The 26,521-nt window shown below is 53.3% G+C and overlaps 1 protein-coding gene across 1 annotated transcript; it reads left to right on the top strand.

Moving 5' to 3' along the window:
- SH3RF2 (SH3 domain containing ring finger 2) lies at positions 1 to 25,669 on the top strand. Its single transcript, XM_042016061.1, has 8 exons — positions 1 to 1,106; positions 11,784 to 12,041; positions 13,787 to 14,110; positions 17,248 to 17,342; positions 19,294 to 19,464; positions 19,647 to 19,861; positions 20,319 to 20,680; positions 21,566 to 25,669. Exons 1-8 carry the CDS (start codon positions 735 to 737, stop codon positions 21,848 to 21,850), a joined length of 2,082 nt encoding a protein of 693 aa, XP_041871995.1. The 5' UTR covers positions 1 to 734; the 3' UTR covers positions 21,851 to 25,669.
- The last annotated feature ends 852 nt before the right edge of the window (positions 25,670 to 26,521 follow it).

Raw genomic sequence — 26,521 nt, 5'->3', positions numbered from 1 at the left:
ATCGCTGGCGTTGATTCAGCGAGCTGAGGCAGCCAAACCGGGCGAGGATGGCACCGCGGAGCCACCCGCGGCCCTGCCAGGTACCCCCGGCGAGTGGTGGCGTTTGAAGGAGTTTTTATAGAAGTGCTGTGGAAGCGGGCAGGGAGCGAGCCAAGCCGGCGCTGTCTGCGAGCGGAGGCGGCGTGTGGGTGTGCGAGGGATGTGCGCAGCGAGCGGCAGTGCAGCCCGAGCCCAGCACAAACAGGTCGGGGCTGATGTTTATCAGGGACTCTCATCTCCTGAGCTGGTGAATTTTTCCGTGCCGTGTCAGTTCTGCTGCGCGGAGCAGGAGCGCTCAGCCTGCCCTGCGCTCCGCGTCCGGCGAGTGCCCGGCCCAGCTCCGGGCCCCTCTGCCCGGCGAGCAGGACCTGGGGCTCCTGTCCCCGGCACCAGCCCGGACCCGTCCCCTCGCACCAACTGAGTCAAAAGTGACTCATTTCCAACGGGGCTGCAAGCGCAGCGGGTGCGTTTGCAGATTGGCTGGCGAGGCACAGCTCTGGATGTAGGTGGCTGCGTTACACACTCCAGCAGCGCAGCTCTGCTCCGTGCTCCCTCCTCCCTCGCCCTCCGTGCAGGATAGCTGCCTGAGCCCAGGATCTGGTTCTCGCAGGCGCAGGGAGGCATCTCAGCCGGCTGCGGTGGATGTGGGGTGTGGATGGCCCCGGCTCCGCTACTGAAGGGGCTCTGCACTGAAGATGGATGACTTGGCTCTCCTTGACCTGTTGGAGTGTCCCGTGTGCTTCGAAAAGCTCGACGCCACAGCAAAGGTGCTGCCGTGCCAGCACACGTTCTGCAAGCCCTGTCTGCAGAGGATCCTGAAATCCCAGAAGGAGCTCCGGTGCCCCGAGTGCAGGACCCTCGTCCTGTGCAGCATTGAGCAGCTGCCCTCCAACCTGCTCCTCATTCGCCTCCTGGATGGAGTCAGGTGTGGACAAAACGTCACCAGGTTTGGCTCGATCCAGAGGTCAGGGGTCCTGTCTTCCCCTGCCTCCATCAGGAGAGTCCCCAGGGGACTACAGCTGCATCAGCACCGGCTGGCAACGAACCCCAGGATCCACATGGAAGGGGTAAGGAGGTTCTTGCGTTCTTTCTTCTGTCCATGAGCGTAGAAAGGTTCCTGCTGTGTGCCCAGAGCCAGGAACCTTCTCTGTTAGCAGCACTGCAGAGTGTTTGAAGTGAGAGTGAGTGTTTTGTTTGCAAATTTGGCTGCTGTTTCGATGTGATACTTGACAATTTCAAGTTCATCACAGCAGAAATTGAATTGACTCCCAGGCTGAGACAAAGCCAGCCTGCTCTTCTCCTTACAAAAACTTCCCAGCAGCTCTTTTCTCCCAGAGTTTTCAGATGCTTCCTGGCTTTTGAGGGTATTTCAGGTGCTTTGACTTTCGGGAAATACATTGCTTTTGACTGATAGCACTTAAGTCAGTAATTGCAGAGCTGTAACTGTTAATGGTGGAGAAGGTATTTCCATAGCTGCACCTCAGTTTCCCTGTACTGGAAAAGAAGGGGGGTGCCCAATGATGCTGCTGTTCCTTCCAAAGTTCTTGGAGGTTCACTGGTTAAAAATACTGAATTTGACTCACTTACTGAGTGTACCTAGGGATGATTTACTAGGCTAATTTTAAAATTCTAAGTTCTTTCCATAATTTTCTTTAACAATACAAAAGCTTTTCTTGAGTAATGAGGACATGATATTAGACCTGTTAAAAGAGCTTGGCTCAGATGGAATTTAGGGTAGAGACTTGTGGCTTCACCTTTCCCACATTATATTCCTGGATTTCCATTTCTCTTGCCTGAACTATTCTGCACAATGTCTCTACAAACCTTTTAATAACACCCAAAAGCTTGGCTGGAAGGGCTGTTGAGTCCCAGAGCGCTGGCCAGAGCACGGAGCTGCAAAGGTCTGGGCAGGCACGGGACAGGTGTCCTGTGGGTTTGAGCTGGCACGTGTACCCCAGGGAATCTCTGTGGTGTTGATGAGGGATCTGGATGGATCACACACCAAAACCAGACATCCCTCGGGAGCTCCTCTCTCTGGTGTTCTCCTGGAGCGTGTGGCAGTGCAGGCCTGAGCCAGAGGCGCCGTGTCCCTTTCCCACAGCACAGCCAGGGACAGGCGGTGGGGGCGGGTGGGTGACCCTGCCCAGCCCGGAGCACTGGCCTGGCTGCAGCACCGGGAGCTGCACGGGGGCCAGGGGGAGAGTGGAGCAGGTCCTTGGGCTGCCGATGGCTCCCTCCACAGGGCCCTGCTCTGACGGGGGCTGCCGTGGCAGCGAGAGCCTTGCTGGGAGCCATCAGCTCTCCAGGGGAGCTGCAGGAGCTGCTGGTGCCGTTCGTGCAAGGTACAAACCATCCAACAGTGACAGGCTTCAGTCACTGCCATCCTGGGTGGCATTTCAGCTGACAAGGAGAATGTTGTAGGTTTTCCAACTGGACTCCCCTGGCCCTGGATAAAAGAGCACAAATACACTTGTCTGGTTTCCTTGTCTCTCACTTGTTTCACATTTCTTTAACTGGTTCTCAGGACAGATAGGAACTTGCTGCTGGTATATAATGGCAACATCTGTCCATCTATAGCTCCCAAAAGCTTTTAAGACCAATTTTAAGACCAAACTCCTGGGAATCAGCAGAGCCAGTGAGCACTGGGGGAGCAGTGGCTGTGGCTGGCTCCCTGGCACTGGGACAGGCCTCTGAGTTCCTGTGCCTGTCTGGGAAGGGATATAAAATATATTACACTGAAATACTCTTAGACTTAATTAGTTACTTAATTATAAAACACTTTGGAATCCTCTGCTGCAAGGTGAAGAATGCAACGTATTAGTCACATTTTGGTTTTAGTGGTTTTAAATACCTGCATTCAGGACAGCCGTTACTTTGGGTACTCCAGTGGGATGTTAATGGACTTGGAGTCTCCCCTGAGCTGGCACTTGGTGACAGCAGCATGTCACCCAGCGCAGCAGGGACACATTTGAAAGTGCCTGTGCAGTGCAAAGATGAGAGTGATGACGGTGACTTGTCATCACCCTGCCCCATGAATGCTTGCGTTCCAGGGTATTCACCTGAAGGAATCTGGGTAAGCAGATGTTTGTGAACCTCAGAGCAGATTCTTTATGTCAGGAATCACAGTGAGAGCAGCTGCCCTGCAGTGCTGCTCACCCAACCACAGCCCTCCCCTGAGTACTCAGAATTGCAGTGTCCGTGTGCTGCTGCAGCAGAAGGTCATGTGCTCCCCAAAACTGACTGCCCCCATCTGCAAGAGCTGCTAATTACCCCTAGCACCATCCACCACCTTGTGCTACAAAGCAAATACCGCTGACGTGCCCCACACAGCTCTGCAGCCGGAGCCACCACTCAATGCAGGATAGGGGCCAGCATTTGGTTTTACCAAAGCTGTTCTATAAATAAACTTCCTTTACTCTCTGGAGCTGAGAACATCACAAGTTTGATCAAAGTTTCTCTCTCAGCAGAGATGTTTCCTTGCCAGCTCCTTGCTCTTCATGCTCATGAGCATCCATGAAGGCAAAACATAAAATCAGTCCCTCATCACCCAGGAAGCCAAGAGCTCGTCTCATTCTGAGCAGGAAGATCAAGCAGGCCCCCACAGAGCTGCAGGATTAGCACAAATATAGCACTTGGTTTGCAGTCAGGAATTTTCCAGAGCCAGTTGTTAAAAAACAGGGAATTTTCTAATTACAGCCCATGCCAAGCGATTTATTTGCTGGCATTTAAATCCCTTTTGAATCCACTTCCCGTGAGCTAACGTGGTGTGGGCACGTGCTGGCTTTGTGCACGTGGACCTGTCCGTGTGTAACCACAGCCGGGCCTTGCTGGGTCCTGCTCAGCCCCCTGAGCCCCTGCACTGCCCCACAGCTGCTCCTGGCACCTCAGGCCAGGCCTTCAGATCTTGAGCATCAATGCAGAGAGGACAAGACTTTGGATTTTCAGAATCTCCACATAATAAACTGTCTGGAATTTAAGAATAAAAGGACTTGCTGGGAGGTGTATGCGTAAATAAAGCCACACTGAAGCCTTTGAACTCTTAGGAACCGCCCCTGGCATGTGCCAGGTGTGGTTACAGCTTGTGCTGAAGCTCCTCCTCACCTGGCTGCAGCCCCAGCGTGAGCTGGTGAGCAAGCAGACCATGTGTGCTGAGGTGTGCACGAACCTCCCACACCTCTTCAGGGGGATTGGATGACCCAGCTGCACCCTGCACACGGCAAAACTCCATCCAGGCCACCAAACAGCTGCTGGGGTGCTGAACTTTGTCATGCAACAAACATGGGACAGTGAGCCAGAGGAAAAAGTTCCGAGTATGACAGCTTGCCTTAGGAAAACACAGACCACGCAGATTTAACTGTGACTTGGGCTATTTTCTCTTTGCATGAACTGAGTGCTCAACACCCCCTTCCAGCATTTCATGGGAGATAGACAGATAACACCTCTATTGGGATAAAAATACTCTGCACTCCAACGTCCCACCTTCACACGGACGTCTATAGATAGTGCCTGCGTCTTGGTATTTTCTTCTCCTCCAGAATCATCTCCAACTCCTTTCTGTGTTTGACAGACAGGACTTGGATTGATGGAGCTTCTTGAAGTCTTGTTCAAAGTGAACTCCATGTTTGAACCTGGCAGAGGCAAGCGAGTTTCCTGGCCCCCTCACTGAGCCAACCCCCTTCCCCATCCTCCCAAAACCTCCAGCAGTTCCTGTGTATTCACAGCAATGACCTCAAAATGTGTGTCACATCCCCTTGGGCTGGACAAGCGCTGTGGGGATGTCACACACCTGCAGATGCTGCCCAGGCCTGGGCTCTGCCCGAGGTGGTGGTGCCAGCTCCTTTCCCACCTGAGCATCCTCGCACCCCACAGCTGCTGGGGTTGGTGGGGGTGTGCCACAGAGCCCCTCAGCTGGACACGGAGATGCTTCATTTGGCTGCAGAATTCTGTGTGCTCTTAACGGCCTTTCTGAGAAAGGATTTGTCCCAAGTCTCCTCCACTGCCATGTCCCATCAGGGTTTGTTGCATTCTAACAGAACGAGGAGCTGCTCCCACAGTGCTGGCGGCACCTTGTGCTGGACATTGGTGTGCTTTCTCCCTTTGCATGTAGTTTTAGCACTTTTTTCTACTGCAAAGAGAGTGAGGTCACCTCAACATAGACTGATGGACAACACACGCCCCAAAAGCTGTGTGAGCAGCAGACCGGGCACAGGGCACTTCTGGGTGGTACCTCGGGTGGTGAAAAGTCCAAAGACCTCCACGGCCAACAGCAGGAGCCAGTTTCCCTGGTTTTACAAAATTAGGTACCAAGCTGCAAACACATTAAAGTGTTTTAATTTGTTTCCAAGGCAATGAGTCAGGCTCAGATGGCGAGTCAGGAATAGCACAGCAGGGCTCCTCCGCGAGCTCACCTGCGCAGTGCCGTGGTCAGCCAGGAGCCTCAAAGTCTGAGTCCTCCTCTTCTCACATTTTCCCTGCTGGTTGCTGGCCGCTGTCCCTGGGTCCATGGAGTTGGTCGCTGGCCTGAGTTTGTGTTTTCCCTCTAGAGGGAAGGGTGGGGAGGAGGCACACTCCGTGCAGCTCTGCAGTGTGCCAGGGCTGGAGGTAGCGGTGTCCTGAGAGACGTGAGGGCTCTCCCTGCTGCCAGCACCGTCTCGGCTTGCAGAGTGCCCAGGCCCGGTGCCCACTGGCAGAGGTGGCCGTGTTGCTCAGGGCTGGCAGCGCTGGCTGAGGAGCCACATCAGCGCTCCCTTTCCCAGCACAGGGAGGGCACTGAACCAGCAGGGAGAGGGCTCAGGAGCAGCAGGAGGAGGGAGCAGGATGCAGGTTTCCTCCCCACACAATAAACAGCCTCTTCTGAGAATGGTGGTGCTGAGGCAGAGCATCATGACTGGGCATGCCGAGGGCTGACAGAGTTTGTTTTCTGTGCAGCTTAAACCCATGACACACAACCACTGCCCGGGACTGCTGACGGCAGCACAGACACATCTGATAGAGCAGCAGCGAGCCAAGAGGCATGAAAGGGTTTCATGCAGACACTGCAGCTTGAGCTCACCAGGACCCAGGCCCCAGCATCCCCCTGCCAGCTCCTCTCTTTCCTCTTACAGGCCTGTCCCTGCTCTCCCTGTGCCCCTGTGGCTCTGCCAGCACCCAGGAGCAAAGCCACACTCAGGCCCAGCTCCAGCCTTGGGCATTCCTCCTGCTCCCCTGAACGTCCCCAGTGTTTCACAGAGGCAAAGTGAAGCCTGATCCAGCTGTGTCCTCCCTGGGAGCCGTGGCGGCATCACCAACATGTAGCCAGGCATTCCTCTCGGGGTTGGGTGCCAGCAGTGGTGCCTCAGCATCTCTCATCTTCTCCATCAGAGAAGCTGCTCTGTGTTTTCTTTAATCATTTTCCCCATTTTCCATGTCACCTTTGCATTCCAAAGCCAGAACTACAACAGGCCACGTTCAAAAGTGACATGAGCCTTGATGCAGTGGCAGCCCAGGGCTGTGAGTGAGCAGAGGGGGTAAGTGCTCCCAGTCCCTCTGCCATTGCCCCAGCAGCTGCAGCCATGCAGATGGAGCAGCACAAAACCAGCTAAATCCATACAATTCACATCTCCAGCATCTCCCCATGATGGCCAATTGGCTCAGGAGCAGGTGGCCACCAGCATTAGCCATGGCCAGTGCTAGCCTCCCATTTGGGCAGGCCCAGGAAGGAATGGGGCAACTCCAGGGCTGACGTGAGCAGGAGGGACTGGCTTTGTTCTCTCTGGTGCACACAGTCTACGTGTGCTTGGAAGACAGGAACAATCCTCCTCAGGGAAGAAATAATGCAGAAACCACCCAACTGTCTGAATCCTCAGAATATAATTACATGAAGAGATTGAAATGACAAGTTCATTTTTGAAGGTTTTGTTCTCTGTGACAAGGCTGAAGTTATCTCCTCTGCCAAAATGCAGAAAAACAGAATTGTAATGGCAATTAATTTACATTCAAATAGCTCTTTTCATCCACCTGGATCCTGCAGAGCCCTGAACTGTGCTAGCTGAGCACACAAGCAGGAGATGGGGCTCATTCATCCCATGGAGACATGGGCAGTTGTGGCAGGATGTTGGAGGCAGCTCTCAGTAGTCAGAATGGATGCAGATGTTATTGATCATCTCTACAAAAAGCCAGCATGTCCATGTCCTTCAGTGTCAGTGTGTGGATAGTACCCAGCTCCACCTGCTCAGTGTCACAGCTCATCAGGAGCATGGCCTGGGCTGTGCCCTCAGATCTGTCCTGGAGTCACTGGCTGCCTGAGGGTGAGCACTCACGCTGCCCAGTGCTGTCCTGTCTCCTGCACGAGGTCCTTGGGAAGATAAAGGATGGCGTCCCTGTGGGGCCATGAAATCCAGGTTGGGATCGGTCCCTTGGGATTTACTGCAGAGACATTCAGCAGAACAGGGCACAGGGGGAAGCTGCTCCAGGGCATTCCCTGCACGGGGTTAGGAAAATCATAGCTGGGAAAACACCAGTCCAAGCCCATCTGAGGCCATTCCTGATCCATGCCAGCAGCATCCCCACCGCTGGAATCAGCAGGACGCCTGCCGAGGTTTGGGGACCAGCTCCAATGCTGCATCAGGCAGTGGCAGTAAATCAGAAGGAAGCAGCCCTGGACATCCAGAGCAAGGAGCTGTCCCAAGGATCCACATGTCGCTTGTCCCACACGTCCACCCACGCTGTCAGCGATGGTGGTGAGGTTGGAGCCTCGGGGACACAGAAGGATCCCACCCAGCGTCACCAGCTGTGTCTCACTGAGCCGTGCTTGGGAGTGGGTGCAGGAGCCAGTGGATCCCAGCACAGATGCATTCATGGCCTCGGCCTCATGCTCCCCTGGGGGATCCCGGCTGCAGCTCCGTCTCCTCAAGCAGAGCTGCTGTTGCCAGAGGACTGCACTGCTCCTCGGGGTGGTTTTAAAGGGAGTTGCCTGGGACAAGGTTTAGGGGCATTCCCAGCTTCCATCAGCAGCCTCTCCTCTTCCCTGTGCTCCTGCCTTTGCTCCCAGTGATCGACTCCCCAGCCAGCCTCACACGCTGCTTCTCCTTCTCTTTTTTGTAAATTCCCATGCTCTGAGTACAGGTCTTACATGAGTCCCCTGCTGCCAATCGTGAGGAGTTATAACCAGCTCATTTCAGATAATTACGGAGTGCGTTTCTCTGCTAGGAAGAGATGCCCCAAATTGCTTCCTCACACACATGTACATATTTTTAATCTTTGTTTTGTGCGGAGGGAGACTCAGAGGCATTGGATGGCTGCCCGGCACAACCGATGCCAAATGCCAAAAATAGTGAAAAAAATAAAATCTTTTCTCCGTTATTTGCCTCAAATCCACTGAGAATGGGGACAAGGAGTTGAAGTGCATCTGCCATGACCATCCCTGCTGGCAGAGCGGCCAAGGAGAGAAAAGCATCTCCCCCAGAGACGGTGCTGATGCAAGGGAGTTGTGCTGCACACCGGGCATTACCCGCTGCCTTGTCTCCCTGGGGCACTCCCACGCTGTCTGCAGGCAGCCCCATGGCAGGGGGCACCTGGGGCTCGGCCGCTCTGGCAGCCTGAAGTCGCTCCTGGGTCTCACTCACGTGTGATGGAGGAGAAAACAGAGGGGAAAATCAGAAAAATGAGGCAGTATCGAAAAAAGTTACAGGCACCCAGAAAACGGGTCTCTTCACTGTAGTTTCTCTGCTACTGGGCAGCAATACTCTACACAAATTTCCAGCAACCTTTAGGTTTCACAAAGCTGCTCCCAGTGTTTTCTCTTCAGGATGTTCACACAGATGCCCAGCTTGCACTAGGGACCGGGCAGCGTGTGCAATACTTGGCTGAACATTTTGCTGCCACTACCACCCTGCAAAAAGGAAATGCTGCTTTGGATTAATTAAAAGCAACTGGACATGCTAACAGGAGAAGACTCCATCAAAACAAAGCAGGTCCTTTCTCCCCCCTGCCAGGACCACGTTCTGGCCCAAGAAAGCCTCTCCCTCTGCCCTCAGCCCGGAGTGAGCCACCCCCAGGCACTCCTTGTCTTTATCGCCAGGTTAATTAGCACCCCAGTTTCTGCCTTTGCAATTAACCTACTTTAAATAAAGCAAAACAGATCCCTTGAAGAGGATCTGGGACACCCAGGAGTGGACAGAAACCAGCCCAAACTGACGCAGGGATCAGATCAGATCAGACCTGCAGCCACAGGACAGCGATGATGGGCTGTGAGACCAGCCGCCCACAGGGGCTCTGCTGCCCGACCCCAGCTCCAGCACCGTGGCTGCCACAGGGTGGTTCAGTTGTTCTTTCCTACACCCTCCAAACACGTTAAAAAGCAGGGACTCTGCATGTCTTTCTGAAATCTTAAGCTTGCAGCTTTATTTTGTGATGGGCCTGTACAGTAAAAACCACATTAGTTGCTCCCTGTGGGTAGGTAAAGGCTTAGTTTATGTCCTAAATAAAACTGGGAAATCGATGGGATATTTTTGGCTCAGTATCTGAGCAGCCAAACAATTTTTTTTTTTTAAAAATTTAAAATAGCAAAACCAACAGACTTTGGAAAAAGCTGACTTGGGTTGGGAGATTTGAAAGGGCGGAAAAGTGTGAGGGAAGGGTTAAGGAGGAGGGGAAAAGCTGAAGGTTGTGAGTGTGGTTAGAGGAAGAAAGAGCCCATTCATCCAACCATCCATACATCCAAGTGGGGGGATGTGTTCAGCCAGCCCTAACACCACAAACACACCTGGTTTTCGGGTGTTTATCCCAGTCTGCCCTGCTGTCTCATCCCTTTGCCTGCTGAAGAAAGAATATTGCAGAATCTCAGCACCCTGTTGCTTGCTCCCTGTTCCCAGTTAGTACCAAGTATGCATTTAATTTCAGAGTTTCTCTTATTTTCAATATATTTCCATAACTCATTCATGCTGCCTTTAATGTTTTGCTGTATCCTGCTGTTCCCTCACATCCCAGACATTGTTGCTCCTCCTTTCCAAGCCCTGTTCTCGCACTTTGTACAAGTCCTGTTTGTTTTCTGGTTGCTCCTGAGGCAATCCAAGGTCTGTGCTCCTCATCCTTGTGTAACACCAGCAAGTGTGTCCCCGAGTGGTTCTGAAGGAGAGCTGCTGTCCATGTTCTCTATCCCCACGGTCTGTCTCTCATGGGAAAGCACAAATATCCAGGTGTGTGTTTGCAGGGAGTCTCCATGGCCCTGGCACGGACATGATCCCTGTTTTTCTGATGGAGAGCAACACTGGCCCAAGCCTCACTTTCCCCATTTCTCTTCTCCCAGCCATGTGCTGTCAGTGTCACTGAGCCAAGCACATGTGCTTACTATGAGCACAAATTAAGAGAGAGAATGACTTAATTAGAACTAAACATTAAACTAATTGCTTCCCATTTCAAAGGCTTTGAAGTAAAAGCAGTACCTGAAATTTTTTTCTTGGTTCCTTTTCCCTACCAGGCATCAGGGTTTGGGGATGCTGGAAGATGCCCTCTTTCCAAAAACTTAAGAATTTCCATGCGAAATTCAATCTTTTCCACACTTCTGGAAACTAATGTTGAGTTTCTCACTTCTACCTTCCTGACCTCTCAAAAGTGGCTGAGAGAGAGGGAGCCCTGCAGGAGTCCTGCCTGAGCCCAGGTCACAGACACGGGTGGATCTGGGGAAATGCACAGTAAAAGGCAGGAAAAGCTGGAATGTGTCACTGGTACAGAAGTACTGTCTCCTGTGAGATCAGCGGGAGGGGGTGACTGTGGCTTGGAGAAACTGCAGAGCACGGTCCTCACCAGGCCACAGCACTTGGCAGCCTCTAAAGAGAGCAGAGGGACAAGCCAGACGTGCAGAGACCAGTGAGGAAGCAGCTGAACAGCCTCTTGTCCCTGGGCACTGGCTCTTCTGCTTAAAGCTGATCAGGGCTCTAGAGCTAGGGACAATCTCAGCTTCCCAGCTTCCCAGCACAGAGCTCACACAGCTGTGCCACCAGCTAAGAGGCCAGGAATGGAGCTCAGCATTTGGGTTATCCCCTTAAAATGTAGGGCTGCACTGTGCCTGGGAGCCCTCACTGCGGGGAGGACAGGAGCTCCACACAGAGCTCTGGTACAGGCAGGGCTCTGCACAGCAGTCGTTTTAGGGGAACTTTGTAATTTCATTTTGGTGAGAGTCAAGATTGTAAAGTCCCTGCATCTCTTCTGGGTGTGGCATGTCCCTTCTATGTCATATTATACTGCAACAATGATAACATTAAGCCACCTCTTCCCATAACCCAGGAAAAGGCTGAAATAAACCCAGAGTCACGTGTTAAAGCAGGGATAGAACCATGGGAGCACAGAACCTGCACTCAGCTTGCTCTGCTGTGTTCTCCTGGCAGGTGACAGCCACCAGGACAGCTGGATGATGGCTGTGACCCCAGTCCTTCTGAAATAGAAATACCTGGGTCATTAAAATAGACATTGTGTTGGAGTAGCCCTTACAGCAGGCAGTAAGATCCCATGGGAAGACTAGTTTAAGGCCTTAACCATTTCTTAATATTCTTAAACAAGTCCAGCCTGCTTTTCATCTTGATACAAACTTAGCATAAGTATTTGGGAGCTTGTCTTCATTAGTAAAACCCATCAAGAAAGGATGTGGGTAGTTAATCCTAATAAATGCATACTTAAGCCTTAGACCTCTGCATTTTTCTCCCATTAATGCTTTTGGGGAATTCTGTCTGTGTCAGACAAACCGCAGGGGCTGTTTCTTGTCCCCCCAGGTGCCCCGAGCCAGGGCTCTGTACACCTACCGCGGGCACAGCCCCGGGGAGCTGCGCTTCAACAAGGGGGACACCATCGTGCTGCTGCGGCAGCTGGATGAGAACTGGTACCTGGGCGAGGCCAACGGCACCAGCGGCGTTTTCCCAGCCAGCTCCGTGCAGGTCATCAAGCACCTGCCCCTGCCTCGCCCACTCTACGGCCTCGACCTGCGGAGCCGGGACAAGGCGGAAAACAAGGACAGCCTGACCTTCCACAAGGTACCACCCGCAGCACCGGGACGCGGACGGGCGCGGGGCGCTGCCCTGGACCGCGCGGGGCTCTGCGGCTCCCCAGCTCCTCAGCAGCTCCTCTCAGGTGTCAGGAGGGTTCCCAAGCCCCTTCAGACACTGCTGCCAGCAGTTAACCCTCCGCTCCGATTGCCCCGTGGGCACAGAGGGTGACGAAGAGCATCCAGAGAGGGATGCAGGTGCCCCCCGGCCTCGGCCGGCGCCAGCTCAGCGCGTCCCAGGCGGCGTTCCCGGGGCTGCGGTTCCAGAGACCTTCCAGCCACCCGCTCCCTGGCAGAATTTTGCCAGCGCTGGTCTAGACATTAATTGTGTTGTGCAGTTTAGCTTGAGATGCAGGGTGTAAATGACACCGGCACCAGTTCCTAGAAATAAAATTAATACTTGTAATGCCCATAATTACAGCAAGCTCTGCTTTGTGGCTGTTTTACAGGAGGACACAAGCAAAACATCTTATTTGAAGCTCTAATATATTTTTTAAATGTCTTTTCATTTAATGAAATCATTTTAGCTTCAGTAATGACTTATTCAAGTCTGGCATTAACAGACACAAGTTAGTTAAGGGACACATAGAGCCACCAAGGAATTAGAAATTAATTCTAGAGAAGGCAAAGGTAGGGCTACTGTGGGAGACACGAGGCTCTCCTGGCTCTGACATGCAGTTTGTGCCCCATTTTATCATGTCTCCTGGTATTTAGATAGGCAGAAAAATGTTTCCAGTTTAGGCTAAAGTTTGCTCACACAGAGAAATGACAGGACGGCCGTGGCACATGTGTACCTACACACACACTGTGGGCTTTAACCTTGTTTTGGAGAGGGAAAATGAGAAAACCACACCTGTTGTAAAATAACAAAGTCTGGGAGCCACCTGTACCTCTCCTGCCACGGTCTCCCTGTCCATGCCAGGCATCGAGCACATTGCCTCCCACGAGTGGGTGAGAATCTCCAAGTTTTGCAACTCATTGATGTCAGCAGTAAATCATGATTAATTCCTCTGGCACCCATCGTGGTGAAAAACACTGTCACCACATGCCCTCTGCTACTAACACCCTGATCAGCAGTTTCTAAGAAATACTGTGTGAACACTGCCCATATGCAAACCTGGGGCCTGCCTCTCCCTCATTAACTCCAATCCTTCACAAGCCAGGATTTTTTCAGTGGAAGCAGCATCAAGCCATGAATGTTCAAGCTGACAGGGATGGAACTGGGTGGATCTAATCCTTCTGGGAATGCCACCATCAGTGAGGGCCTCTCTGAGCCCATGCCGTACCGTCAGCTGCAGGGCTTGGGTGTCCTGCTGCAAGATGCACCAACATGTGCCAGCACAGACGGGGAAAGGACGATGAGTCTAAACATCCCTTCTAATTCAGAGTTAGAGTTATTAAGTACAGCTCTCCCTGCACCTCTGCCAGAAAAAGCTTTGGACAAGGAACATGAGGGGAGCACTCATCCTTGGTAACCCCTTGTCTTAGCACAGGTTTTTCAAACCAGTTTTAATTTTGCTTTCAGCTTTGAATCAGGAATTTTACTCCCAGAATTTGTCACTGACAACAGATGAGAGAAATGACAGAGCCTCAAGATTTTAAAGATAACCTGTAATGCCACCTGAACCCTGCCTGCAGTTCTGCTGCCAGATGGGAAAGGGGAAACAGAGCAGTTGGGGGCTGTGCCAGGTGTAACTTCTGAAACCCCATCACGTCTCTCGTTGTCTCTTCCAGCCAAGCGCCCCCACTCAGCAGCTCCTGCAGGCCACCAAAAGCCACTGGTCCCCCCAGTTTAAGGGCGCGTCCCTGCGAACGGCGTCTCCCAAGGCCAAGGCCGCCGATTCAGTGGCTTTCCCCAAGGTGCCTGACTCCAGACGGAAAAGTCTGCGGCAGTTCTCCATCACCACAGCCCTCAACACCCTGAACCGCATGGTCCACGCGCCTGCCGACCGCCCCGCGCTGGAGATCAGCTCCCCTGTGCTCATCAGCTCCAGCAACCCCACCGTGGCCACCCAGAGCAGCGAGAAAGCGGAGTTCCCCTACGGGACCCCTCTCCAGGTAAGGCAGCGGCAGTGCCGGTCTGGGGTGATCCCGAGGCACGCTGAAGCTGGGGCTGATAGAAACGTACGCTGACCTTTGGGACTTCATCTGCTCGAGGCAGAAGAGTCTCATTCCTTCTTCCCACACTGACTAAAGATCTGAGTATAGAATCTTCACAGATAGCTGAAATGGGAGAAAAAGGGGTTTTTTACATTTATATGGCATCTTTCATATTGAAGGTTGCTCCAACATTTTATAGAGCAATCACCCAGCCCCTGGCAGTCCATGTCCAGGCAGGCACTTTGTACTGAGCACCAGCCTGCAGAGAGCTGGGATGTGATATCCTGGGTTTTGGAAGGGAAATGAAACCCTACAGTAGTTCCATAATTCAACTGAAACTGTATCTTGTCTCACACCCCCGAAGGGACTTTACCCAAAAGTCTCAGTGTGAACTACTGCCAACAGCAGAAACAAGAGAGGGAACATGTTATGATTTGGCCTTAGAAGGGTTGGAAATTCCTTGCTTTCAAACAGCAGTGTTGCTCCCAGAGGTTTGCAGGGGAATCTGTGCCATTTCTGGGGCTGCACAGGATGCAGCTTTCCCTTTCCGTCTCGGGGTTTGGGCTGCGATGACTGAGCTGCAGAGCCGAGATTCCTTTGCAAGCCCAGGTAGGCACTTCCAGGGTACCTGCGAGGCCGAGGGAGCAAGGGGCTGCACCCCAGGCACAGGCAGCAGCAGCACACTGCTGGACAAGCCAAGCCAGAGGGGCTGTGCCGGGGGTTGTAAGGCTCCCCACAACAGGACCTGCCTGCCTGGCATTCCTGCCACCAGGAAGCAGGTCGGACTCATTTCGGGCCATAAAAGGGAATAACCAGCACTGCCCCAGCCCTCCTCCTTCGGCGCTTGCTTCCCCTTGGCGGTGCCAAGCCGGGCTCAGGTGGAGCCAGAACCAGTTTGCAGGGCTGTGGTGGCCGTGTCTGTGCATGTGCCTCTTGTGCAAGCAGCTGTGGGGTGAGGGCAGCGGGGCACCCACGCCCTCCCTCTCCACCGCTGGAATCTCTGCCCGGTCACAGCTGAGCTGATTCCCTGGGCTGGCAGTCCTTGGGTCAGGGAACATCTGTCCGGGAGCTGCTGCTCTCCCTTGCTGCCGGTGAAGGGAGCTGATAAACCTCACAGCTGCCCCCCAGTACATCTGGCTTTCCTGTGTACTGAATGATTGGAACTCGCAGGGCCCGATGTCCAGGAGCACTGAGAGCTCCCACCGCCCTTGATGGGATCGGGAAGGCTTCCCTCCCCACAAGGCACCACGTGGACACTCGCAGTAGGGACTTGCCTGTGTCAGCAGTGCTGGGGCTCACACTGGTAACACACAAGAAAGGGAGATGCAGTGAGAGAGGGACTTCAGGACAAGCAGGGAGTTAAACCCTTTGTACTTACAAGGACTTGCAAGGTACTCGCAGGAGATCAGCAAAAGTGAATGCTGCAATCAGTTATACGTGGCTGGAAAATACTTCTTTCAATCTTTTTTCCTCTCTGCATGTTGCAAATGCAAAGGCAGCTTTGAGGATGCTCTAAATGATGGGTGCTCCCAGGCAGAGGGGAACACAGAGATTAAAAACATGGAGCTTTCCACCCAGAAGGGGACATTTCAACACAGTTCCATCAGGAAAACCAGCAAAAGGCTGTCATTTTGCTCCAATGCAGAAAAAAGAAACTCCAAATACCCAAATTTCAAGCATTTTGATTATGGTAATTAATAAAACAGAATTATAATTTCCAGTCAACTTTATGAGCACCTGGTCCGATCCTGCCTGGACTAGAAAACGAGGAATGCAGGGAAGGTTTGAAGCTGACCTGCCACCTCAGGTCCGAGACAGAAGCTGGAATTGCTGGGGTGTTTTAATTAATTTAATTTACTGGAGAGCACCAGAGCGGGTGAGTCACTTTTCTTTTTTCCTAGGTCCTTGCCAAGCCAGTGCTCCAGCACCGCATTACAGACATGACCACTAGAAATTAGATTTGAAATGAACATGAGATTAAAGCCCCAGCTTGCATCATTAAAGATCCTGTGGTCATTGCTGAGGAGCACAGCTGCCAGCCACATCCAAGCGCAGCGACGTTCCGCTGCCCTGAGCTTCCCAGGACACTGCTGCCACCGCCCTGCCTCGCTGGGAGCTCTGCTCCCCCCGACAGAGGCCACGCTCCTGCCACCACAGCTCAGCACACAGCACGGCACAGCCAAGGCACCGCCGGGGCTGTCGCCATCCAGCGTGCAGCGCTGGGTTCCAGGCAGGAATGAGCTCTTGCTGGCAGCTGTGCGCCCCGGGGCACGTTCTGTGCTGCAGAAGGGCCAGCTCAGCAGAAGAGCATCCCGAGGATGCTGGACTGCCTGCTGCCATCCTCCCTCCACACCTCCAGCGCAGCACTGAGTGCTCCCTCAGGTTATCCTGTTCCATCACTGCTCCCCCAGCTTCCCCACACCCCAACTTTGCTGTCTCAACAAGCTCCGTTCTTAAAGGACAGGGTGAGCACCATCAGTCCAACCAAGCTGTGCCCTGGGACGTGTGGAAGGACCATGAGTCAAGCGGCTGAGAGAGCTGGGGGAAAAGGAGGCTCAGGGGAGACCTTATTGCTCTCTGTAACTCCCTGACAGGAGGGGGAGCCTGGTGGGGGTCAGGCTCTTCTCCCAGGCAAAGGCAGAATAATAAGTGACAGAAGAGGAAACAGCCTCAAGCTGTGTCAGGAGAGGTTCAGGCTGGACATCAGGAATAATTTCCTCATGGAAAGGGTGGTCAGGCATCAGAAGGAGCTGCCTGGGGAGGTGCTGGAGTCCCCATCCCTGGAGCTGTCCAAGGAACAACTGGATGGCACTCAGTGCTCTGGCCTGGGTGACAAGGTGGGGATGGGGCACAGGTCTCGATGATCCTGGAGGTCTTTTCCAGCCTAAATGATTCTGTGATTCTGAGTCTTCCTCTTGCTGCCTGGTCTTCTTTTAAGTCAAATGCTCCAGACTCTTCCATTTCCTGAAATGTCTTTGGTGGTTTTTTGAAGGGGGGGGTGAAGCCAGTCAAATATTTTAGCTGCTCCTCCAGTGGCTGAAAGAAGCTGATAACCAGATTAATACCTTGTTTTCTTTGCTTCCTTTCTCCCGTAGGTCAGCACCTCTTACTATCCCACACCAGCACCACTGGGGCCCCCGGCAGCCATCGTCACCCTTCCCCATCTGCAGCACCACGGGCCAGCTTACCTGTACGTAAGGAAACTGAAATACTTTGGAGAGCGGGGTGTGTTTTCCTGTAGCCTCATCATGAGCTTGCTCCTGCCAGCCAGGAGCTGCAGACAGACCAGAGCACAGCTTGGATCCAAATGCAGATCCGTGTAGGAATGGTCTGAGCAGGGAGTGGCAGAGACCTGATACCACAGCTGAGTGCATCCTTCTGCCTCACTGCAGTATCTGTGGAGAAACAGTTCTGCCTGTTTGTCAACAATACATTTGAATTTTTTTTAAGTGTAAAGCAACTAATTACTCCTTAAGTGCCTCTAGTTATTTATGCTGAAACCTTCATGGCCACTGGTGTTTTGAACAATCCAGTTTCTGAAAACTTTCACAGAGTTAAACTTTGCAGATAACACTCTATGATGATTACACCAAGGTAAGATTCACCATCCTGGCACTTTAGTAATGTATCTGAAATAACAACAGCATCACAACATGCTGTTTACACAGCACTCAGCACCCCTGGTGCTGAGGCAGGCTGTGGGAATGCTGGTGTCCAGGAGCAGCACCCACAGCTCGGCACTGTGCTGGGACCCACACCCACCATCATCGGTCAGCCAAGACTCCAGCAAACACTTAATCCAAAGGGCACAAGAACTCCCAAGACCCTAAAATAATTTGCAGAAGAAGGATGGTGCTAGAGCATCCCACCAGCTGCCTGGTTTGCACAGATGCAATGTCAGACCAGCATCTGCACACCCTGACCTTGACTCCTTGACTCAGGTGACTCCTGAGCTGCCCTGAGCCCACCTGGGCTGTGCCAAACCCCGAGGGAGCAGCCCCTCACACAGACTGGCCCAGCAGGTCAAACCTTCAGATGCTCGTGCTGAACAACAGGGAGAGAGAATCCTTTCTAAGAGAGTTCTGGGGTAGCCCCTGACTCTCTAGACACCCAGTCTGTTGTTTCTGTTTTGTAAATAACACCTGGTAATTGTGGTGTTGGGCTGTAACTCATTGATTCTTGGAGCAGATCACATTCCCTTTGAATAAAACAACAGTGACATTAAATGTGTTACACTGGAGACAAATTCAAGTTCAAACTAGAGAACAAATAGGGCAAAGTTTTGAAAAATATACCATTTTCTTTTGCTGTTGTTTTGCTGTGTGCTCACATGTGGTTCAGTGAGGAGAACAAAGCTTCAGCCCTTGGTCACGATCCCAGAATCACACAAGAGAGGTCCAGAAGGGATTTCAGACTAATTTCTAGTCTGATTTCCTCACTGCCCTGGAGTGGAGCCACATATTTCCTCCTGCCTCTTCCTCTGTCCCCTTCATTCTCCATGGCTTCCAGTGGCAGCGACTCTAGTCCTTGTGTTCCAGTCAAGGAGAACGCAGGAGAGAGAGAGGGAGGAAGGAAGGAAGGAAGGAAGATGGGGTAAGAGCAGTGCTCTTCCCTGGGCCTCCAACACCTGCGGGTGATGCTCCAGGCAAGCAGATCCAAGGCCTCTGGTTTCAAAGGCAGAATGTATTCCTGATGCTATCTTGAACAGGGCACCATACCTGTGCTCTTTCAAGAGCTTTGCCTTAGGACAGGTACTTGTCAGGCCCTGATCGGTGTTTCTCATGGAGCACTCGCTGTGTGAGGTGCAGCAGCTTCTTCCTCCCCAACATTTGTCACCCTGGGCTGGCACTTCTGGGACAGACGCCATCCTCCTGACCTGCTTTGTTCTCCGTTCCTGCTGGCTCTTCTTTTATTCATATCGGCCTGAGGTAACGGGCTGTTCCCTCCCTGCAAGTTCTCTCCACAAGCGGCAGCACCGAACACTCAATGCGGCACTGGCTGAAGAGGCTCCGGGCAAGCGGCAGCTGCTCGCCCACAGCCAGCAGCACCGTCCCTCGGCACCATTCAACCCCGGAGCTCCAGCATGCTCCAGCCGCCCTGCACGGGGCACTTCTGCCTCCCCTCACACCCTCTCCCCCCAGGTGCGTGGCTCTCCACTCTTATGCGGCTCATGGACCAGACGAGCTGGAGCTGCAGAAGGGAGAAGGGGTCCGTGTCTTCGGGAAGGACCAGGACGGGTGGCTGCGGGGCATGTCCCTCGCCACGGGCAGAGTCGGCCTCTTCCCCAGCAACTACGTCGCTCCTCTCTTCAGGTCTGTAATTCCTTATGTGAAACAAAAACATGTGAAGAGGGCAGGGGTAACACGTAGAACCTGGGGTCTTCTTGTTTCCACAAAGAAACCATGGCAAGGCATTCCCCCAGTAGTGACACGGGCCAGGGGTCCCTCGCCAGGTGGGATGGCATCCGGCAGCTCTCACCCTTCTTTTCCAACAGGAAATCTAGTCTCTCCGACTCGAAGATGCCTTCCCTGTACACCTCATGGACGCTGTCGACCTCCTCGCTGTCCTCCCAAGGGAGCATGTCCGAAAACGGCCCAAGGCAGAGCAGAGCCCTGAAGCCGGTGCTGCTGCCCGTGCCCATCCCGTCCCCCGGGAGGAGCGCGGCGGGACCGGCCCCGCTGCGGCGCGGCCGCGGCAGCACCAGGAAGAGTGAGTGCTCGGGGGGCTCAGGGAGGGAGAGGATGGACACATTCCCCCAAACAGCAGCAGCTGCTGCGGCTAATGGTCCCACATCCCTGCTTGGCCCCAACTCTGGCTCCTTTGGGAATTCCAGGGGGTTCGACTCAGCGTGGAAAAATTCCTTGCAAAGCTTTATGGAGAGCTCCTGGTTATATTCTTTCCAAGGAGGCTGCAATGTTTATCTTCATCCCATATACACTGTTTTGTAATACACGTCCAAGAGTATTTGTGGAACCACGTGGTGTGTTCCCAGCCCTGGCAGGGGCCACTGTCAGTGGTTTTACGCTCGGAATCGGTCCCGGTGCACAGGGGTGGTCCCTGGGAGCTACAGCCCCACAGCATCCTGTGAGCAGGGCGGTAACCACTGCCCACTCTGCACCACTTTGGATTCCTGACTAAATTCCTTTCCATGGTCCTTGCTCCCCAGACGGATCCCTGCAGAGGCCAGGGCAGGCAGGGACCCCCGTGCAGATCACCGGCTCTCTCAGACGTCCTTCGGCTGCGGGGCGACCTCAGCACTTCCAGCTTTACCCGCACGTCAGCTCCCCACCCCACAGCATCTCTCCCGGAGCTGGCATGGACGAGGCAACGAGGCCAAACTTCTCCCATGAGGCTTCCCCGGCGCTGCTGGTCAGGGGAGGGGAGAGCCGAACCCCCTCCGTGTGCAGCTCGGTGATTCTGGACGTCAAAGACCCCCCGGTGAAGAGCGAGGCAGCTCCAAAGCCGCCTGCGTCAGCCCCACCGTCCATCCTGGTGAAACCAGAAACCTCCCGCAACAGCGCCGAAAAGGTACAGCCAGCACTGCCCAGCGCCCCAGAGCGTCCCCTCGGAGCCAGCAGCGTCAGCCAATACCCCAAAATCCCCCGAGGGCTTTGCGCCATCCTCTCCGGGTTTTCTTCCAATAGAAATCACTGATTGGCACATGCATTAAGAAATCGGGGATTTGTGTTGCTGACGCAGCTATTCAGATTAAGCCCTGAAGAAAGGCAGGACGCTGCAGGGGCTCTGTCCCTGTCACCAAGTTCAGTCACTAGCAGATCTCGAGACTTTTCTGAGGTCATAAATTGGGCAAGAATCTGTGAGTTTGGGAGCAAATGCCAGACTTGGTGTCAGGCAGAGTTTTGCAGAACTCCCCCATCTCCTTCACGTTGCTTGGGCTGAGCCATTTGGAATGGGAATTTCTTTCCCCTCTGGCAGCCAGAGAGAAATTTCATAAAGGTAAAATCATTCTGAAAATTGCTCTAGTGACAGCTTCCCCTTCCCATGGTACCCAAAGACGTGCCTCCACAAGCCCCCAAAGGCCCAGCCAACCTCAGAGCTCCCAGGCAGCTCAGCATCAGCTGAGAGAGCCCGTGGGCCCTGCGAGGGCAGGACCTGCTGCTGCTGTGCTGCCTCCCACTCCTCCCCTCCACTGCCTGCCCCTAACTCGGTCGATGGCTCTCAGATCAGCCCTCCTTGGTCTCCAGTAGCTGCCAGCATTGCTGTGCTGGTCCCTGGGGCTCTCTTCCACCTGCCATCAGCTGCACATCACCCTGGGCTTCTCTGCAGGCATTCCATACCCCCGGAAGGATCCAGCCACCCCCTTAGCACTTCTCCCCAGTTCTGCAGGGGTCAGCGGGGAGGGTGGGCAGGGTCTGCTGTTCCCACCTGACTCTCGCCCCCTTCTCGCTGCAGCAAGTGAAGACGGTGAGGTTCCAGAACCACAGCCCGCCGCCGCCCAAGCGGCACAGCCTGCAGCCCTCGCCGAGCCTGCTCCGCAGCAGGACCGAGCCCGGGCCCGAGGGGCTCCTGCCCGAGGCCGGCCTGGGCCCCGAGCTGCTGGTGCTGTACTCGCCCCGACTGGGCTCCAGCCCCCTGCACCCGCGCCGGGCGCTGCACCCCAAGGCGCTGTCGCTGGACCTCTCGGGGCAGCTGACCTTCCCCATCAAGAAGAGCTACAGCAGCATCTCTGCAAACTGACCGGGTACCCCGCGCCTGCCTTCCTCGCCACACCTGCTCCTCTCCCTGCATCATCCCCCACTGCTCCCAGGGCCCGGTGTTCCGTGCCCCCACGCTGCTGGCACCCTCAGGACCTGCGAGTCTGGGACTTGCAGAGAACTGTGGAACCTCTGAGGGACCCCCCTGCCCCAGGGCTGCTCGAGCACAGGGAGATGTGTCAGGGGTCTGTGGCCTCCACAGAACTGACATTCCCCAGGGTTGCTGCCTGTACGGCACGACAGGAGCAGGGGAGGGGAGGAAAGTGTGCAGGTATCAGAAAGAGTTACACTTGTTTTGATCTCCTCAGGGCTGCAGGAAAGCCCACAGAGATCAAACACTGTCTCAGTATCTGCCTGTCTCAGGATAAAGAAACCATAAATCAGAATCAGTCAGCTCCTGGCTGATGGTTCACACTGCCTTTGAGGGGAGGGGGTCACTCAGATTTTTTGTTAGGGTGGTTGCTCGCTTGCTTTTTTCATTGGTTTTAGCCCAGGAATTTTAACACAGAAGTCTAAAAGGTGATTTGGAGGGGAAAGAACCAATGCAAAAGGGCTTTGCCACCACTGCAGTCACCCAGGCTCTGCAGTGAGGGCACTGAATCTCCCTTCTCCTCGTGGCTTGTTTTCCTCTGATCACCTGTCAGCTACCTCCTGCCCATGAGCTCCTTCCAGCCCCTTCCCAGCACCCGCCCACTCAGATGTGGCTGTTGTAAATATCTTAAGTGGAATTCATGGGTTTCAGCCTACATTCAGATGCATGAAACGTTGTCTACGTAACAGAAAGCAGAATTCAGAGTTCACCATGCCCCAGACCCCTCTCTGCCCTGGCAGCACCAGCTCTGGCTTCCAGCTTACCAATCCAAGCATTCTCCTGTGAATCCCGGGAAAGCCAGCAGAGCCATGCTGGCTCACAGCTGTGCCTGCTCTCCCTCAAACCTCTGCACAACAGGTTTTGGTTTCCATACTTAGTTTTCATTGCTGGTTTGTCCATCAGCAGGTCCCACCCCAGCTGCAGGCACTGGCCCCCCACTCTCCTGACAGTGGGAACTGTGCTCCCTCCAAAACTGCCGTGAAATCCCATCCGTGGTTACCTGCACACAAGCCCAGGGAAGGAGCTCCAGTGCCAGTGGAAGCTCTCTGAGGCCCTGGTACAGCCTGAGAGAAAGACATTTTTTCCTGAAACTACACAAAGGGAATGGATTAAACAATTCAGTATGCCACAACCCCTGGACCTTCCCTCTTCCAGATTCCCTCTGTTTGTGGAGCAGGAAAGCTGGGTCTGCCTGCGGGGATTTTCAGCAACCTTCAAGGCACAGATCTGTTCTCACTCTGTGCTCTCTGTCAGTATTCCAGCTCCTGCAGAAACACCCTAACAAGCTGAAAACGTGCTGTGTGCCCAGGTATAAAAGGTGGCAGCAGCTGCAAAAACAAGGGTGAGTCCAACTCAGCAATGCCACCTCAGAGACAGCTGAATACCTCGGGGGAGACGTGCTGGTCTTTTGCTGAGGACTCCTGTCATCCTTTTAAAGCTGAACCAGAAAGCAGCTGGCTCTATCGCTGAGACACATCCACATATCCCAGCACTCAGAAGTGGACAGACTTGCACTCAGTGTGTCCAGGACCAGCCCAAGCAGTGCCTCACAGTGCTGGATAGAAGGGAAAGGAGCCTAATGCACCTCATCAGCTCTTCCCTGCACTTTGACACTGCAGCCACGAGCCCCCGGCCCCAGGGCTCCATGTCCCTGAGAGCGCTGGCCCCAGAGGAGATTTGTCCTCCACCTGCCACAGGAAAGGTGGAATGATGATGTTCAGTCTCAGGAGGGAATTCTGCAAGGAATTCCGCAGGGCTGTTCCGGTGGTGACTGGCTCCAGCGCTGCTGCACACTGTTCTCCTGGGAGCCTACAGTCCACAGGGATGAGTCCCTGCTCAGTGATCACGAGGATCTAATGGCCCCATGGTCAGAAAAGAGGAGCCATTCAGCATCAGACCTGCTCAGGTGTCACCAGCCCAGGGGATGGCCAAGCTGCACATGGGCAGGGACAGCTCCCCAGAGGAGGGGCCGGGGGCACTCAGTGTCCCCCAGCATGACCCTGCTGCGATCTGGTTCCTACTCCTCTTCCAGTTGCTGAGCCTCCGACAGCCATTCCCAAGGGTCTTCCCTACACCCATGTGGGCTTTTGCATGGAAGTCAAGAGGATTTTATTATAATTTTCTTAACATGCCCACATGATTCCAAGAACCTGCAGCTTTAGAAATTGAGTATCCCTATCCTGGTAAGCTGAGAGTGACCCCAGTGTGCAGGATGCCAGGAATTCACTCCTCTCACTCCCCTGACAGTCCCGCTCTGCTCTCAGTAAAGGTCCATTTTGTGAAACAAACATCAGAAATCCCCTGTCAGGGCATGTGACCTCCCACTTTTCACCCACGCTGTATCTTTAGTCCCAGGTGTTTCAATGAACACTTGTGTCCAACAGTTTTATTTCCTAATTTCACCCTGTTTAATTTTTCACAAGCCACCAAAGCAGAACAAGAACTGCTACAACTCCAAGCCTCTCCTCTAAATTCAGAAACCCCAGGAAATTATGTGGAGAAAAGGGATCTGGAATGAGCAGGCTTTGCTGTCCAGCCCCTGGTTCCTCCAGCTGCAGCCAGCCTGGGATAGTGGGGGGCCCATCAGCCCCTCCCTCCCTCTGGGAACTAGGAATGCAAACACTGGCTCCAAAACGTTTTAGTTGGAAACACCAGAGCAGCCTGGGAGTGTGTAAAATCACACATCTACCATGCTTAGGAGGTTTATTCATTGCCCAACAGTCACTGCAGTTCGTTTGTGCAACGGCATGTTTGAAATGCAATCACAGCTTAAGACTTTTCAGGCTTTTTGTCATAAACTTCAGTATCTGTCTCATTTAAAAAGTAATATTTCCATATGTTCATGAAACCAAACTGTTCATGAAGCAATGGGGGCAAAGTCCATGGGAGCTCCTCAGGCTGATCCCTTTGCACGTGTTCCCAATGGGAAGTGGTGATGGATGAGACACTGCCTGGGGACCAGCACACAAGGGACCCCTCAGTGTCAGGGTGAGGAGGACTGTAAGGGTAATGAAGGGCGGCCCGGGCGGGGAAGATCTATTTACGCCAAAGTTACAGCCAAATAGATCTTAAAGGCAGAAGGGGTCAACAAAAGTTCCCTGATCCTTTGCATGACCAAGCAGGGAGTTCCAGTGAAATGTTACAGCCAGGTCACCATCAGTGAGAAACCATAAATTGCTATTTTTACATATATATCTTAGAAACAGTAGGATATATAACCTTTGCTTAGTTGGTGATGGGTAGGAGGAATAAATCAAGTATGTTTAGTTTATTGTTCAGAGACACTTGTACAAATTCAGGGATGCTGAATATTTTTTCCATGAAGTGAAGTTCATTTTTTTAAAAGGTGTTTTCAATTTAAGGTACTATTTGGGAGAAAAGTCAATAAACAAGAAGAGATTAGTTTCCTGTTTTGTATTAATCCTCAAGCTATTTATTTTGTATTTCTGTAAAAAAAAAAAAAAAGGTTTAAAGACATTTTAAGTTTTCAGAAGTTTATTCATCTAAGTTTATAGCACTAATATTTAGATCTGTAGCCTGTAGATAATTAATTAATTGGGGCTGAATGGATTACAGCCCCTCAGGCACCGGAAGCACTGGGGGGAGGCACTGGGGAAACACAGGGATCAGGAAAGCTTAGCCACCCACTGTGTGAGACACCAGGCCATGGGAGCTGCTGTGGCACCATTAAAACTTTTTGCATGAAAAAGACCAAGAATGTTTCTTTTCACTTTCTTATTTCAGATTTTGCCTGTTGGGGACAGATGGCAAGGGAGGGAGGTCACCTGGGCGAGGGGGCTACCTGATTCCAGGGCTGGGAACACAGACTCTGCTCTCTTGCTCATGGCCAGGTTCCAGCTCAAGCTCCTGGTGCTATTTTTGAGGCTCTTTGCACCCAGCAGGAACCTACAATCAAACTACAGCAAATAAATCTGCATGAAAGTTTCAGCTCACAAGTCCCAGCTGAAGATGGCAATTTAGGGTCACGCTCTCAAAGCCACCACTGGAACAGGAAACTGCTGTGATGCAAGATCTGGGCATCGTAGCCAGGTTTAACTTCTCAAAGAGCCTGAGCAGCAGCAGAGACAGAGACTGCTGTAAAATACTCCTGCACTTTATTTTTAAAAACCAGGCGTTTTGGGTGGTGGGTGGTGAAGGAGAAGGATGGGATGGATGAAAGGAACCATGACTCAGGCTCCCTTGCAGGCAGGTTTTTAACAAGACACCCCCAGTGTGGGGCAGTGTTCCTGCAGGCTGGGACAGCCCACGGCTCCTGGGCCACCTGCCCAGCCCCCAGGAGCTCTGTCTGGTGTCACTGAGGGTCCCTGGGCACAGCGAGGAGGGTTCACACACAGCACACCCAAGGATCAGCTAGCTCTGTACATCCCACCCAGAGGGAGTTCCTGGGCCTGAGCCAGTGACCCTGTGCTGCAGGAGCTCAGTGCAGCCCCTGCCCCAGCCACCCCCTGCCCAGGCCATGGCCCCTGTGCTCAGCCAGGCAGCACCACAGACCACCCACCACCCCACCAGCACCCCAGGGCTCAGCCCTGGCAGAACAACACC

Source organism: Corvus kubaryi, unplaced genomic scaffold (genome assembly GCF_017639235.1).
Source record: "Corvus kubaryi isolate FWS band 111438036 unplaced genomic scaffold, C.kubaryi_AGA036_p1.0 split3-37374, whole genome shotgun sequence".
In the NCBI taxonomy this organism is placed as follows: Eukaryota; Metazoa; Chordata; class Aves; order Passeriformes; family Corvidae; genus Corvus; species Corvus kubaryi.
The sequence above is the reverse complement of the archived record's forward strand: the minus strand, read 5'-3'. Positions and strand labels throughout refer to the sequence as shown.